Source organism: Scleropages formosus, chromosome 10 (genome assembly GCF_900964775.1).
Source record: "Scleropages formosus chromosome 10, fSclFor1.1, whole genome shotgun sequence".
Classification (NCBI taxonomy): domain Eukaryota; kingdom Metazoa; phylum Chordata; class Actinopteri; order Osteoglossiformes; family Osteoglossidae; genus Scleropages; species Scleropages formosus.
The window spans coordinates 5,334,694-5,349,798 of NC_041815.1; the positions used below are offsets into that span (position 1 = coordinate 5,334,694).

Below are 15,105 nucleotides of genomic sequence, written 5' to 3' on the forward strand. Positions count from 1 at the left end.
AATTCTGTGCCACATCAAAAAAAGTTACTTTCAGTCATCGAACAGTTTACCTGTAAAATATCTAGAGTACCTTTAAGCAAATTACTTAATTTGAACAGCTGAAATAGATATTGATTTCAGCAAATAGGTGCAACATAGTTATAAGCATGCAAATTTGTCTGGGAACTGATGACATAAAAAAGAAAACTGATCAGAGACTCAACCTTCATAAGTTATCTGAATCTGAGGAAAGTTATAGACCCACACACAATGTCTACAACCACTTCTCCCAAGTAGGGTCACAGCAAACCAGAGCCTAACCCAGCACCACAGGGTGCAAGGTTGGAAGGGGAGAGGACACACCCCAGACAGGACACCAGGCATAGCAAGGCAACCCCAGGATTCAAACCCACCAGGGAGCAGGCCCCAGCCAAACCTGCTGCACCACTGCACACCCCCTTCCTCAACAAATACACACACACACACGTTTTCAGAACCGCTTGTCCCATACAGGGTCACGGGGAACCAGAGCCTACCCGGTAACACAGGGCATAAGGCTGGAGAGGGAGGGGACACACCCAGGACAGGACACCAGTCCATTGCAAGGCACCCCAAGCAGGACTTGAACCCCAGACCCACCGGAGAGCAGGACCGTGGTCCAACCCACTGCGCCACTGCGCCACTGCCCCCCCCCTTCCTCAACAAATATCCATAAATAATTTACTCTACTGAAAACGATTACCTTTACATTGAATTATGTCATGGATAGCAAACTCATAGATATATTTTTATATTTTCAAATTTTTTAAACATTAATTTTAAATCAAGCATCTGCTTTACGGAGCCACAGAAGCCAATCCACAGATCTCCACAGGGTACATTAACACCAGGTTAAGAACATCAGACTTACAGTTTTACAGGGTCTTTCTGGCACTGTCAAACCTCCATCCAGCTACCGTGGCTCTAAGGAGTTCATCTGTTGATAATGCAAATACCAAATTTTGGTCTTTGGTCAATGTAGATCACTAAAATTCAAATAATGGCCCAACAAACATCTTTGTCTAAACAATACACTACCTGTTGTCTTTGCAGAAAAAATAGGGAAACCTGTAAGTCTCGTTCGATTAATGCATCACCTAGGCAACATAACATATTTTCTGTATTGCTGAATAAAACATAACCTGCACATTTGATATTCATAACATTTTAATAGATTATACATGGCAAATATTCATATACTTCACAAACATCTGAGAAGAGTTGTCATGCAGGACAGAAAGGGTGATGTTCTTATGGTTGGAATGGATTTCTACTCGATCAGTCTGTTTGGGAATATTCAAAAGCGGGTTTGGTCCACAATGTTTCGTTCTACATTTAGAGCAAGGATGATGTCTGGTGTATTGGACCCTGCTGTGTAGAGATACAGTTAATCAGCAATTTTCCTGATTAACATAAAATTCAAATTGGCAAGCCTTATTACTGCTGCTACACAGAGCGGAGAATAGTAGCTGTGTATTTTACTGGGAAACACTGAACATAGCTGGTTTATTATTCATTTTTGATTGATTTCTGTGCAACATCCAAGCTGATCTTTTGTAAAATACACTCCAGCTTATTCACGTAAGTTATTTAATTTCTAGTTGTGGAGATTCATATGGCTGACTCTCTTGTAGCTTTCTCTTGGGGGTCAATTTTTGTCATTTCAATGAGTGATTTTGTTTGATAGTTTTCATTGTGGCTTCTTTTTGCAAGAGGGATTTTATTTTTATTTTGTTTAACTTTACTGGTAGTTCAAGGAAGACTCTGGCTCATACGGGCGTTACCTTGCATCTTTGTGAGACTCAATAACAGATGTTTGCGTTTGCTCTCATAGCAACTGTGCTTATTTTATTCTTTCATTTACCCTGTTTCTGTTGGTTGGTAAAGGCAGGCAAGCTGGAGCTCTCTTTGAAAAGTGGGAACTGCGAATGTATTCAGGATCCAACTTTCAAAGCTCTCGTTTTTCCTTTTTGAGATGGACTTTGTGCTAATTTGCGTTTGGTTTCTATCAGACTTTCGATGTGTTGCAGCAGCTGGTTGTACCGGTTCTGGAGTTTCTGCCATTGTTTTCTCCTGTCATGCACTTGTGTGCTTGAACGGTTAAGTGGTGTTTGCATGAAACTTCAGAGCAACTTTCTTCCTTTGCCCTAAGTAGCTTCTGAAAAGGGCATGATGTCATGCAGTGTAATGTGAGTTATAGCACAACCACAAAAACTGCAAGCATCACATTGAATAATTTGTTGCTGTAGTTCCTTCTGTCAAATAAATTTATGTATCATATCATTCCACTAAATAACATAACTCATTTGAATAGCTGGTAAATTCCTCACTTTGTTTTAGGTTAATTTCCCTGATAAAGGGCATTTCAGCAAATTCCATTTCAGGTTTTTAACTTGTGGCCTAAGCTTCTTCTGTGCCTTCACACTTGAAGAATATCTTAAATCACAAGATTTCATTAAATATATTGAAAAGCAGTCATTTTACAAATATGACAGGTAGTGTAATTTAGTGGTTATTGTAATCGAAGGGTAAGTACCTTGCTCAATGGTTCTACAGTCAGGGGAGAGATTCAAACCTGCAACCTTCGGGTCTAGAGGCACTAATGCTTACCATTACCAGCTGTCCCTGACATGGTGTTCTTTAATAAGGGCATTACCATGGGAAGGTAATTGTATCCTGTAGTATTTTGTCACCATTGTAATAATTCCGTCTTGTTAGACTGCAGGTGAGCAAATGCACGCAAGGTGCCAAGTCAAATCTTACCCATAGCAACCACTCATATGGTTTTCAAGGCAAATCAAGGGAGGAACAGAGGTGGGTTGCCAGGTCCTTCCTCTGCATGTTGGGGGAGGCAAACACAGGGAGAAACACAGAGCCACCATACCCCCTCAGCAGGACTTGAACCCCAGACCCACCACACAGTCAAACCTGACGCACCACCACACCCCCTAGGTAAGTAAATTATATGTATTAAAAACAATGCTTATTGCTGAAAGATCAGCTGACTCTTATCAAAAAAGCAAGGGTAACGCAATGTTACAGGAAGTGCTACAGAGAAATTTGATGAATTTTATACTTGATAGGATGATCTTTGTGAAGCATGACATTTGGAAGGATCTGTTTTTAACTAGGAAATAATTCAAGAAGAAACTGTACAGTTATAAGGAAGGAAAAAAATGAAACTGCTGAATTTCAGTTTTATGCACTGACTCTACCAGCAGCATCTATAGTTACATTGTTTAGGTGCTGGGGGGAAAAAAGGAGAAAAGGTTAAAAACAAGGTAAAGGGACACTACAAAACCAGGAGAGAGTTTGTTCCTGAAAACAGACATTAAGTACAAAATAAGCTAATGGTGTTTCCATTGAAAGAACTGAAGGAGCTTTCTGACTCCCTCAGTCATTTCTGTCAACAGTGTGTCCTTGTCAGGGTTGCAACGGTCCAAAGACAATCCCAGAATCAGTGGGCATGAGCCTGGATAGGCAAAGGACATTACTAGCAAAATTATTTTCATATTCTCTCTGCCTGTTTACATTATTTAGCTTTTTTATCCTGCATTTCTGGCAACAAACTTTATGATAGCAAATAAAACCAGACCAAGACAAATGCAGGTGAACTGTCTACTAAAGTCCTTGACAACAATTGGCAACAAGAACCATACAGAAAGTGAACAGAAATATTACAGGTTTCCTGTACACCTTGAGCTTTTGTTAGCTGAACCTATATTCATCCTATCAAGGATGAAACATGCACACAAACCAGCATGACTACATAACATGAGATCTTACAAGAGGAAAGGCCACTCCTCTCCTACCGATATCATTCCATTCAACCATAGAAATACTGAGTGCAGAGACACAATGCCGCAGAAAGAGGCAAAGCAAAACTCAGACATGATAACTAAAGTTGAGATCTTGGGCTTGGTGCTGGGCTTGATTGGCCTCGCGGGCACCGTTGTCATCACAGGACTGCCTAACTGGAGGGTGACAGCCTACATCGGGGCCAACCTCATTGTCATGGAGAAGTTGATGGAAGGCCTGTGGATGGACTGCTATCGACAGGCCGACTTCCGAATGCAGTGCAAAGTGTACGACTCACTACTGATCCTACCACTGGAGCTGCAGGTCTCCCGAGCCCTAATGTGCGTCTGTATTTTCCTGTCCATCACTGGCTCACTGGTGACAGGCTGTGGCATGCGACGTACCGATCGGTCTCAAGAGAACAAGCGGGGTAAGAACATCACCATTCTGCTGGGCGGCTGCCTGTTTCTGCTCTCCTGCATTGTAACAATAATCCCTGTGTCCTGGGTAACTCACACCATCATCCAGAACTTTTATAACCCGCTACTCCCCGATTACCGGAAGCAGGAGCTGGGCGAATGTCTCTTCGTTGGCTGGGCAAATTCCGGTCTGTTTCTTGCTGCCGGGGTCATCCTGATTTGGTGCTTTGTACGGCATGGGCAAGAGGAGGACCAGTACTACAGCCCAGAGGAGATTGTGGACATGATGGAAAGAAAACCCTCTCAGAGTCATTCCAAGAGTGAATACGTCTGAGAAGGTCTGTACTCCCGGAGGACTCTGTATAGAGATGGTGCCTCTTTCCCAAGTCCTAAAAACATTGACGATGCTTTACACCAAAAGCTTTTATTGCATGTATTGATTCTACTCAAGATTGTTTTTGTTCTATAAAAAACATGAACTCATGATCAATCCTTTACTGTGACTTGATGCCGATGCACTTCTCTATCCATTGTTAAGGATAATGAATTTATATAATGAATGATGAATGAATAATGATACATAATACATATACTATAATAATGATATATATATGCATAATGAATTTCTCTTTCTCTTTGACTGAACTGGTCAGATAAAAACCTGTGTTAAATACTTTAATATATTGTAATTATTTTTACATTTTGTTAAAAGGGTGTTTAAAAGCAATTTATTAAAGTTTTTGCCAATCTGAGCTATTCTGATATAAAATTTTGCCAGTCTCATAGTGAGATATACGGATGAAAAATGGTTGAAAATCTTGAGCTGGTATATGTTATTGTCCTTCTTTGTCGGCACAAAGTACACAGAATAAAGCGAGTTTGTAATCATTCAGATATACATCTGCGCTCCATACAAAATGAAAGCTGGGTGTTTATTCTTGAATTAATGTGCATTTTTACACACGGAAACATGCATAGTCTTTGCAAGCCCAGGGGGAGATATCCTAAGGCACTTCATAGGAATAATTTTTCATCTTTTGCTAAAGCAAAGCATGCATTATTTGTCCAACGCATATAACCAATTAGGATTTCAACAGTATGGAGCAAAGCAAACAATTTTTAAGGTGAAATGCATGATACACCTTGGAAAAGTCTCCAGTCCATTAGCAGACACTCACACATATAAACCAGCATCACGGGATCTCTAGGAACTTCACAGAGACAGGACTGTTCAAATTCAGCGCTACACACACGTATATCCACACATATCGATTTTATGAAATGACGCAATAGGATTCATAGAAAAATATTGAATAAAAAGTACATGTATGTAAAAACCCACATAGAGCCATGCACACACCACACAGACTGAGCTAGATTCGAACCCTTACAGATCAGTTCCACCAGTGGTACAGACTGTGCCACAATTTCCCCGATGTAGAACGCTGAATTAATCAGTCACTCACACATTATCCTTAATTTATTTTCCAGTCAAGGTTGTGGTGGATTGGAAACACAGGTCTTTGGGCTATAAAATGAAACCCACCAGAAGATTTACATTTATTCATTTAGCAGACACTTTTCCCCAAAGCCAGAACACTGGGAGAACGTATAAATTCCACACAGAATGTGCTGGATTCAAACCTACGCCTGAAGAACCAAAAAGCTCTGAGACAGCAGTGAATTGCCAGCACCTGAAAGCTATATCAACAAAAAACAATAAATACAAAACGCACAAACAAACATAACAGATACGAATGTAGACAATAAATATATCTGACCTTTAATAGACGTGTTAAATACAGTTAAACATTCTGCTGCCAGCCATCATGTTTCCTCAAGAACTGGTATGCACTCATTGGACAACATTCACTAGATGCCCTCCTCCAAAGCAATTTACCCTGTTCACTTACCAACAATTACACACACACGCTGTCTGAAGCCGCTTGTCCCGAGCAGGGTTGCAGTGAACCACAGCCTAACCTGGCAACACAGGGCACAAAGCTGGAGGGGGAGGGGACACACCCAGGACGGGACACCAGTCCATCACAAGGTACCCCCAGCAGGACTCGAACCCCAGGCCTGCCAGAGAGCAGGACCCGGTCAAACCCACTGCCCCCCCCTTACCCACACACACAGACACACACACACAGACACATTTTCAGAAACCGCTCATCCCACACAGGGTCACAGGGAACCAGAGCCTACCTGGCAACACAGGGCGTAAGGCCGGAGGGGGAGGGGACACACCCAGGACGGGATGCCAGTCCGCCGCAAGGCACCCCAAGCGGGACTTGAACCCCAGACCCACGGGAGAGCAGGACCCGATCCAACCCACTGCGCCCATTACCATTTACCCATTAATACAATTATACCAATTTATATTATTTTTACCCATTTATTGGATAATTTTACTGGGTCATTTAAGGGTAAGTACCATGCTCAAGGCTATGACAGCTAGAAGTGGGACCAATGGCAGCAGTTCCAACCATTACACTAGCAGCTGCCCCCAACAGCTGTTTGGCTTTATCTTTACTTTTAAGAAGACCTGATGTTTATTTTTTTCTGCTTGAAGAAATAAAAAGTGAATTTCTAGAACCAGAGTTATCTATACCGATACCGCTAGCAGGAAGTGCATGCCTTTTCCAGCCAGCTGCTGTACAGCAATTACACAATACACTTTCTCTGGTCAAACAGCTTTTTAGCGTTTAGTTACTCTATTGTTAGACTACATTAAATATAAACTGGGAGTGTCTGTCTTTGTATGTGTGTAATTCTCTTCTCATATCTGTCTCTCAAAACTCACACCATCCATATACAGAAAAAAAAAAACTTTTACTGAATCTGAACCACGGGGGCGGGGGGCAGTGGTGCAGTGGGTTGGACCGGGTCCTGCTCTTCAGTAGGTCTGGGGTTCGGGTCCCGCTTGGGGTGCCTTGCGGCGGACTGGCGTCCCATCCTGGGTGTGTCCCCTCCCTCTCCGGCCTTGCGCCCTGTGTTGCCGGGTAGGCTCCGGTTCCCTGCAACCCCATATGGGAGAAGCGGTTCTGAAAATGTGTGTGAATCTGAACCATTTTACACTCTGCTTACATCTCAGTGCCATGCATGTGATTTATTCCAAGGGACCACCACACCTATATGAAGGCAAAATAGACTTACAAAAAAGTAACTCATGATGCTACGTGAGCTCTGCTGGGAACAGATCGTTTGAGTTGATTAAAAAAACACAATTGCCTACTTACAGGACTGTGAGAAATCTTTAACAAAAAATCCAACTGGACACTGGGTAAAGAATTTCTGAAAGGGCTGTTTTTCATGTACCCTGTATTGCCTTTGCTGTGATGTGTCTGTTCACCTGTATTTGATTTGAGAAAAATCGCACTGAAAAACATTTTGAAGTCAGCCAGCCTATTATGTTACTGCTGTCAAAAAAATGCCACATAAAAGTAACCAACTGACTTTCAACTGCTGCAATAAAATAAGTTACTCCCAGTTAACTTATGATGCTTTTCAGGCGGGGACAAAGTTGCTGGACCTGTACCGTGGCATAGCATTCTTAACATACTTGCTGAGGTGTAAAAACTAGTTCTCTGACGCTTCCCTTCATACTTTACAAGTTTTGTCTGGGAGGACAAGGTAGCAGGTTCCTGATCACAGCTCCAGCTCCAGTCCTGACAACAGACATGGAAATGTCATATGTGGACAGCGTGTACGAAGAGAAAAAGAGGCTAGAGAGAAAGGAGAGGAAAGAGGGAATCTGCCTTGAGGTAGTGGCCTTGGTCACCGGGTTCATTGGACTCATCGGCGTTTCTGCTGTGACCGGGTTGCCCATGTGGAAGGTGACAGCCTTCATTGGGGAGAACATCATTGTCATGGAGACACGCTGGGAGGGCCTCTGGATGAACTGCTATCGGCAGGCCAACATCCGGATGCAGTGCAAGGTGTATGATTCTCTGCTGTACCTGCCGCCAGACCTGCAGGCCGCCAGGGGACTCATGTGTTCTGCGGTGGCCCTCACCTGCTTCGCCATGGTGGTGTCGGCTGTGGGCATGCAAGGCACCAAGTTCGTGGACCAGCGTGGGCGTACCAAACATGTGGTCCTGGTGGTGGGTGGCTGCCTCTTTCTGGCCGCCTGCGTCGTCACGCTCATCCCCGTCTCCTGGACAGCAAACGTGATCATCCGTGACTTCTACAACCCACTGCTGATCAACGCGGAACGCCGTGAGTTGGGTGAGGCACTTTACATCGGCTGGGTAACGGGAGCTTTGCTTTTCGCTGCTGGTGTGATGCTGGTGTGTCGCCATGCACCTCGCACACAAGAAGAAGAAAAGATATACCCAACTGGTTCCGTGAACTACCCTTACACCTACCAGCCTGAATACAGCTATCAGCCAGCGTACACCTACAACCCTGGCTATACCTACCAGCCTGCATACTCCTACCAGCCCGTCTACTCCTCTGTGCCTCCTCAGGGATCAGTAATTTACAACCCTAAACAGTATATATGAGTCAAGCCAGGATTTCTGGTGGATGGGGGTCACAAGTTAAACACTTGTGCCTTGGAGCTCAACCTACCCCTTGCTCAACTGCTCCAGGAGAAAAAAAGCACTGTGAAAAAAAGAAGAAGATGAAGAAACAAGCTAGGAAGCAAGGGTTTTCTTCTAAAGATTGTTTGATTGTTAAAAATGTTATGCTAACTTTGAGACAATGTAAAAAAATCTGACTTTTTTTTTTATAATTTACAAAATCACAATATGAAGAGTAACAACAAACATTGTTTGAAGTTTCATTCATAAGCAATTCCTTACAACTGATTTCTTTCAGATTTCAAAGAACTACTGAATGACCAATATTTTCGGGACTTTTAAAGACCTTTCATAGTGGAATATGATAAATAATAAAGTAAACTTACACCAATGACAGTACAGATTGAACTGATATTTGTGTATTTTAATGCTTACCACAAACTAAACACTCAACCATGTTTGTATAACCTGTATGTTGTTTTACTGTCTAATGATGAATTTAATGTACATATGTGTATAAGTTTTGGGTTAATGTTGAACTTTGGAATGTTTGTTCTGTTTTCGCATCAATTAATCAATTAACTTTGTTATTTTTTTCAAAACTGAGGACCCTAAAAAAATTCTATTTGTACAATTTGATGTTTGTGTTCTTAATTCTTTTTTTTTCAAGTAAATGTTTACTTATTTTTAATCTGAACTTGTGTTTTCAGGTCCTTATTTAAAAGAAGTAAAAGACTAAGCAAATTGCTTTGCTATTTTGTTGATCTTATCCATCACAAACCATCACAAATTCTTCTACACCGGAACATGGGACTTTTTCCCAGAGTTGCTCTTCTGAAGGTGCCACGTCAGAGAAAAGTTCTTTTGTATTGTCGCGGAAAATGTACCAGAACCGGTTGAACCGGTCTAGTAACATCCGCAATGCAAATCTTCCTCAGGGTGCTTTACTGCATAAAACACTGGTTGTTTTGCCCAAAGCCAGCCAACAGCTAGGCGTGTGTTGAAATATGAGCCAATCCCATAAAGAAAGCACTGGAAGGTCTACTTTTACCAATGGCTGATAGTTGTTTTTCTTGGATATACTAATGCTTCATAAAGTCATGGAACCAATTATTCTAGTGGCTAAGAAGGCTTCCCTACAGAATTATGGTCAAGAATGTTCGAAAAATGCGATTGTGAAGTTCAACAAAGAACCAATAAAGCAACACAAGGTGGCTCTGATTCTTATATTTTTATTCTTAAATTAACCTCCAAAGCTACTATGCCATTGTCCCCATTTGTACATGCTGAATCATTTCCCTGAGGGAATTTTTAAGTAAATCTCTTCTTGGTTGTCATCCATTGAGTTTACTTCATCTCTCAGCTGAACAACTGTCAAATTTTCAGCCTTGAAAGGACAAGCTCAGTTCCTTTTATGCCCAGTATACCCTCAAAATTCCCTTTTCTGGATGTTTTGAGACATATGTCATTTATTTCAATTCCATAACTTGCAGATGAGAAATACACCTACACACATTGGCTGAAGCTGCTTGTCTTAAGCGAGGTTGCGGTGAACCAGAGCCTAACCCAGCAACAGAGGGCACAAGACTGGAGGAGGAGGGGACACACCAAGGACAGGACGCCAGTCCACCGCAAGGCACCCCAAGCAGGACTCAAACCCTGGACCCACCAGAGAGCAGGATCTGGCGAAGTCCGCTGCGCCACCACGCCCTCATAGATGAGAAATATGATTAAGAATTTCACTACTGACCAGATATGTTTATGTTAGAAGCAACAGTTCTGTTTCCTTGTGCTTTTGTACTTTGTGGCCAATGGCTGAGAAGATGTTGGAGGGGGTTGTGCTTTTTGAGAGACCAAATTTCTCTTAATTTCTTGTTCAAAGGGCAACATGAGCAACCAATATGAAGATACCAAATTATAAAATTTTGTCATTCTAATTTTATTTTTGAAGCGGTGTTCACAATGTTTACACTCATATTGCAATTCAGCTCTTTTTTGTGATCTGTCTTCCACCTTGTCTAACAATTAGAACAAATAAAATACTGTACAGTCCAACACTAACATAAAGCTATGCTGGAAGTCTGAGCCTTTTCACAGAACTGCAATTCACATGAAAAAGTTACATATTAAAGTTAAAGGCTAGCAAATGTTCTACTCTTGAGCAAGTGCTTATCCCGCAACACTTCAGCAAATGTTCAGCTGCTGAACTGAATGTGCTTTATAATACAGTGAGCCCACTGGATGAAATAATTTTTAAAGCAATTAGTAAAGGGTAACATGTGACATGCGCCGATACCGGCGTCAAAGTTTGAAAGAAGTCCAAAGTTTAATGTATGTCCTCGATTGTTTTTATAAAGTTTCACAAATGTATTTTATAGGATCTGATAGTGAAACATGAGTCCGGTGAACAAACACCAAGGCTAAGCCACAAAAAACACTTTGGCTGGCCTTAGGGGATTGTAGTTCATAGCAACGGTCTGAAAGTCCCTCCTTCTCTGTCCATGTACATGGGAGGAGGTTTGGCCCATGCTTACGTAAAAGCTACTCTTCCACAGGGATGCAAAACAGTAATGCAAGCGAGGGAGCAGCTCAGTGTGGGGCAAAGCGTTCTGGGAGAATGGCCAACTCAGTCCTTCAGATCGCTGCCATGTGCCTGAGCCTTCTGGGCCTGATCGGGGCATCTGCTTCCACAGGGATGCCCATGTGGAAGGTGACGGCCTTCATTGGAGAGAATATCATCGTCATGGAGACACGCTGGGAGGGTCTGTGGATGAACTGCTACAGGCAGGCCAATATCCGGATGCAATGCAAGGTATATGACTCTCTGCTATACCTTCCACCAGACCTCCAAGCTGCCAGGGGCCTCATGTGTTGTGCTGTAGCATTGGCCTGTATTGGCATACTGGTGGCTATAGCTGGCATGCAATGCACCTCCTGCATTCGTAGTGGCGACCGCTCAAAGCGGATGATACTCATTGTGGCAGGATGTATGATTATCATAGCCTGTGTGTGCGTCCTCATCCCTGTCTCCTGGACAGCACATGTGATTATCCAAGATTTTTACAACCCGTTGCTGATAAATGCACAACGTCGTGAGCTGGGTGAGTCACTCTACATTGGATGGGTTTCTGCTGCGCTACTCTTTGTTGGCGGCTGCATGTTTGCCTGTTCCAGCTCCTCTGGAGAAAAGGACTTTGACAAGCTGACATACTCTCAAAGCAGCCAGTACATACCTTATCAACCACAGGTGCTTCCGGCTCCACTGGTGAGCTATGGATACCTCTCCCGCCAGCCATCTATGCAGCCTTCGATTCACCCATCCATCCAGATCCATCCATCCATGTACCCTGCTGTACAACTCTCCAGACATCCCTCAAGTGCACGGAGTGCTATTGCATACCTCTGAGGTCATTGCTATGCATTGGAGAGCAATGAAAGTTGATTTTGACCACCACTGAAGCCTTGCTGGGACCAAAAAAGAGACTTCAAGAAGGTGAATGAACACAAAGCCTCATATAAAACTTGTATGCTCCTGTACATTATATGGGGTTTACATTACTATTTCTGCCATGGATTTTAAACTGGGAGTCTGACCAGGAAGTTCCAAACTAAAAGTTTTTTTCTGGACATGTGATGTAGCATTATGGATTTTTTCATCTTTCACTCTCAAGTCCACATCAGCAGTCAAGGATAGAAAAACATTGGACTATGTGGTAAATCTTTAAAATGAATATTTCTCAAGATCTGATCCTTACTATGCAGTTGAAATGTGAATACAGGAGGTACCAGTTCTAAATGAGAGATTTAGTGCTACAGACTAAGAATCTGCTGTAATTAAGTACGAAGCAGGATTTAAACTGATCACATATTGTTATCTTAATTATGGAAAAATAACTCGATACTACAATTAAGATACTGTGAAACTGCAACCTTGTCTGCAGGATAACCTGAACTTGCTTTTTAACTAGTAGAAAAGTTTATCAGATGTATTTTCCCTGCAATATGTAATCTTCTCTTAATGTAATGCATAAATTGTACTTTTGCCGAGATGTATGTCACTTTGGGCAAAAGCGTCTGCTAAATGAATAAATGTAAATGTAAGTGTAATCTGAATCAATGTGCTGTTGTATGATGAATGTATTAGTATATAGAGCATTGTAAAGAAACGTTCAAAAGATAAAAAACTTGATATTGAGTCCCATTTTTTTTTTCACCGTGGAAGAAAATATAAGTCCTCTAAATGCATTTTTGTTGTGTTTCTAGGCCATCAGTGGTGGTAATATTTCACAGAATAGGATACACAAAGGGAGGAGGAGAGACTCTTGTTCCTGTTAAGTTATAAGGAAGCACTGTAACTCTAAACCTTTAAAAAGGAAGTGTAAATAGTAGTTGGTTCCAGTGTAAGATGCTATTGGACCACTTGCAACCATTTGAAATTGTTCCTGTGACTCATGTTGGCAGGCACTGAAGGACAGTTTTCAGGGAGATTCTGTAGAAACCAGTTCTTGCCTTTAATCCCAGACTGTGTAACTTGATCAGCCCTGCTGCTCAAGGGAGGAGCCTGAAAGCATTGTGTTTGTCTTCGACATCACCTGGCCCTTACTCTCCAACCTGTGTGTAATACAGCAACAAACCACAGAACATCAATATTTACATGAACACTAGTCTTTGGCTGACTGGTGATTATCAAAAAGTTTATTTTGACTGAATAAATTTTATTTATCAGTTTATTTTGGTAAAGAATATTAATTGATAAGAGGGGGGGTGCAGCGGCACAGCGGGTTTGGCCAGGGCCTGCTCTCTAGTGGGTCTGGGGTTCGAGTCCTGCTTGGGGTGTCTTGCGGTGGACTGGTGTCCCATCCTGGGTGTGTGTCATCGTCTCCCCCCCCCCCCCCCCCCCGCCAGCCTTGCGCCCTGTGTTGCCAGGTTAGGTTCTTGTTTGCTGCGACCCTGCTTGGGGCAAGCGATTTTGGACTGTGTGTGTGTGTGTGTGTGTGTGTGTGTGTGTGTATGTATGTATGTATTGATTGATAATATATGGAGACCAGGCTGCTTTCCACACCTAGGAGCAGTTATGAGGAAACAATCACCAGTTCCAATGTGTAATGCCAGCTTAACACCATTTAAAGACATACACTGAGAAGTGGGAGGCAGCTTGAAATTTAAAAAAAACATAAGGATGGGGTGGAAAGTGGACAGCTGGTGGCATTGTGAGTACAGCTACTGCATTTGTATCCAAAGTTTATAAGTCTGATTCCCCACCTCTGGCTGTAGTAACCTTGAGCAAGGTACTTATCCTCACCTGCTCCAGTAAAACTACTCAACTGTATAAATGTATTACGTAAAAATGTAATAAATATAAACTGTCTCATAGCACCTGGGTGGTGCAAGGAAATGTGGGTTCGATCCCCACTCAGTTTGTGCGGAGTTTGCATGTTCTCCCCGTGTCTGCGTGGGTTTCCTCCGGGTGCTCCGCTTTCCTCCCACAGTCCAAAGAAAAGCTGTTCAGGTTCCCCCATAGTGTGTGAGTGACACAGAGAGAGTGTGTTTCACTGATGTATGAATGAGTGACCCAGTGTAAGTAGTGTATCTAGCAGTGTAAGTCACCTTGGTGAGTAATGTGTGTGGGCTAGTAACACTACATAGTAAACATTGTAAGTCGCTTTGGAGAAAAGCATCTGCTAAGTGAATAAATGTAATGTAAATGGGTAAATAATTGTAACCTTAACACTAAGTCACTTCGGAGTAAAGTGTCAGCTAAATGAATAAATGGAAGCATTACTGAGGGGTGTCCTGTTTGAGCAGGAATGCTTATTGTAAAAAGCTGTTTAATGGACAGCTGCTCTAGTAGTGGTTAAAGCTACTGCTTTTGGATCCAAAGGTTGCAGGTTTGATCCCCACCTTCAGCTGCAGTACCAGTGAGCAAGGTACTTACCCAAAATTGCTCCAGTAAAATTACCCAGCTGTATAAATGGGTAAATAATTGTACCCTTAACACTTCAAGTTGCTTTGGGAAAAAAGCATTAGCTAAATGAATAAATGAAAGAGTTGTTTACTGGTAGACTAAAGATGTGGGATCAGTAGAGCTGGAAATGCCATTATAGTTGTAACAAAACTTTCAATAAAATTGTCACATGCTGAGCTGTGATGGGCATGCTGGTAGCAAAGACTCAGAAAGATGCCAGTAAAAATACCATCAATAAAATATGGAGTCTTGTTGCTGCTGCTGTCTGTTCACATGCATTACACTTTGTTTTGGTCCATTATTTCAGTTAACATTTTCTGCTTGAACCAGGTTGGGTGCTGAAAGGCCTACTGGTATCCATGTTTGTCATTATCTACTA

The 15,105-nt window shown here is 42.3% G+C and overlaps 3 protein-coding genes across 3 annotated transcripts; all 3 read left to right on the forward strand.

The window, feature by feature from the left end:
- The first annotated feature begins 3,909 nt into the window (after positions 1-3,909).
- On the forward strand, positions 3,910-4,569 carry LOC108941247 (claudin-17-like). The gene has a single exon (XM_018763948.1). It carries the CDS (start codon positions 3,910-3,912, stop codon positions 4,567-4,569), a length of 660 nt encoding a protein of 219 aa, XP_018619464.1.
- Positions 4,570-7,854: 3,285 nt separating this feature from the next.
- On the forward strand, positions 7,855-9,368 carry LOC108941428 (claudin-8-like). Its single transcript, XM_018764098.2, has one exon. It carries the CDS (start codon positions 7,919-7,921, stop codon positions 8,741-8,743), a length of 825 nt encoding a protein of 274 aa, XP_018619614.1. The 5' UTR covers positions 7,855-7,918; the 3' UTR covers positions 8,744-9,368.
- Positions 9,369-11,344: 1,976 nt separating this feature from the next.
- Positions 11,345-12,751, forward strand: cldn8.1 (claudin 8.1). The gene has a single exon (XM_018764109.2). The coding sequence runs from the start codon at positions 11,379-11,381 to the stop codon at positions 12,165-12,167; it is 789 nt and encodes a 262-aa protein (XP_018619625.1). The 5' UTR covers positions 11,345-11,378; the 3' UTR covers positions 12,168-12,751.
- The last annotated feature ends 2,354 nt before the right edge of the window (positions 12,752-15,105 follow it).

Bases quoted from the DNA above. Each gene is read 5' to 3' on its own strand.
- LOC108941247 (XM_018763948.1), top strand. From the start codon at position 3,910: ATGATAACTAAAGTTGAGATCTTGGGCTTGGTGCTGGGCTTGATTGGC.
- LOC108941428 (XM_018764098.2), top strand. From the start codon at position 7,919: ATGGAAATGTCATATGTGGACAGCGTGTACGAAGAGAAAAAGAGGCTA.
- cldn8.1 (XM_018764109.2), top strand. From the start codon at position 11,379: ATGGCCAACTCAGTCCTTCAGATCGCTGCCATGTGCCTGAGCCTTCTG.